Genomic DNA, 1,475 nt, shown 5'->3' with positions numbered 1-1,475 from the left:
CTGACTCATAGCGACCCCTCCTTGGGTTTCCGAGGCAGTATCACTACGGAAGTAGGATTGCCCAACCTTCCTTCCGAGGAGTGGCTAGTGGGTTTGAACTGCCAGCCGTCTGGTTAGCAGTCAAGTGCCTTAGCCACTATGCTACCAGTATATATGTATAGAGAGAGAAAAAAAAAAATTATCTTAGGAAAATGGCTCACAAACGTGTAGAAGCCGGCAAGTCCAAAGTCCCTGGAGGAAACGTCGGGCTGGCAGCAGCCTTAGCTTCCACAAGCGCAGGGGGGCAAGAAATTCAAGGCTGGCAGGCAGTACACTGGTTGTTGACTCCAACGAAAGACGAATCCAAGATCTCCAGGCCAAGCGGTGAGCTGCTCACTCACAGAAGGTTGTAGTCCACACACCACAGTTCCAATCCCTCAAAGAAGGTCTCTCTTCCCAGGATGTCCCTGGATATCCTGGAAAGCAGGCCACATCCCTAGGCAAACTCCCCGTGGGCAGGTTGGCCACTCAGAGCACAGTCATCCAATCCCGTCATGGGAACAACCACACAGAACTGGGGTCCAGCCAAGTTGACACACAGCTACAACTATCACATAATTCATAGTAATTACTAATACATTTCTCAGGGATTGCCAACAAATACAATATTAAAGCACTGATATTTATTTTTATAATATTGAATGCAATCAATTGTTACTTTCTTAAGTCTTATTCTCACTATTCCAAGGTACTGCTGTTAAATTCTAGTATTGTTGTTGTCAGGTGCCGTCAAGTCGGCTCCAACTCATAGCAACCGTGTGTACAACAGAATGAAACAGTGTTCTGGTATTAACAAGTGCTCTGTATTAGTGGGGTACTATGTGTATATGTTAATAGCATTCTTTCTCTTACAGTGGTATTGCTAATATTTTTATATTTGGGGGCAGGGGCTGAAATAGGGTCAAGTTTTTCCTAGAAATGCCACCAATAATGGCAGTCCCTTTTGAAAACTGTTCAGTGGGCTTACCCCTTTAGGCTTGCCTTATAGTTCTTGTCATCCCAAAAGATTTTTGTTAAGAAGGCAGAATTTAGGTTACAAGTGAGATTGTGCAGTAATGTGGTGTTGTTCTTAGGTACTGTCAGGTCATCTTTGACTCATAGCGACCCTATGCACAGCAGAACACAGTAATGACATCACACCAAAGTTTGTTGCATTGTGTCAGAAACCTCTGAAAAGCTGAAGTTTGATACTTAGAATAATTTAAATTATTTTTCTTCTTTAGCTTCCTGCTGATCTTACCAAGATGCATCTCACAGACAACCCTCATCCGCAGGTGACCCACGTGTCTTCTAGTCAGTCTGGCTGTAGCATTGCCAGTGACTCTGGGAGCAGCAGTTTATCTGATATCTATCAGGTAAAATCTTAGGATTTGTATGCTCTGCATGTAGTTTTTTTTTTTTTTTTTTTTTAATTTTCAACTTAATTTTATTTAAAA

The 1,475-nt window shown here is 42.6% G+C and overlaps 1 protein-coding gene across 1 annotated transcript in view; it reads left to right on the top strand.

Moving 5' to 3' along the window:
* Positions 1-1,475, top strand: part of RAPGEF6 (Rap guanine nucleotide exchange factor 6) — a 682,053-nt gene that overhangs the window by 533,542 nt on the left and 147,036 nt on the right. The window contains exon 8 of the mRNA XM_042781366.1: positions 1,263-1,394. Coding sequence (XP_042637300.1) covers positions 1,263-1,394 — 132 coding nt within the window. The remainder of the gene's footprint in view (positions 1-1,262; positions 1,395-1,475) is intronic.

Source organism: Orycteropus afer, unplaced genomic scaffold (assembly GCF_000298275.1).
Source record: "Orycteropus afer afer isolate SDZICR_OR568_19922 unplaced genomic scaffold, OryAfe1.0 scaffold00112, whole genome shotgun sequence".
In the NCBI taxonomy this organism is placed as follows: Eukaryota; Metazoa; Chordata; class Mammalia; order Tubulidentata; family Orycteropodidae; genus Orycteropus; species Orycteropus afer.
This window is presented reverse-complemented; position numbering and strand designations above follow the sequence as displayed.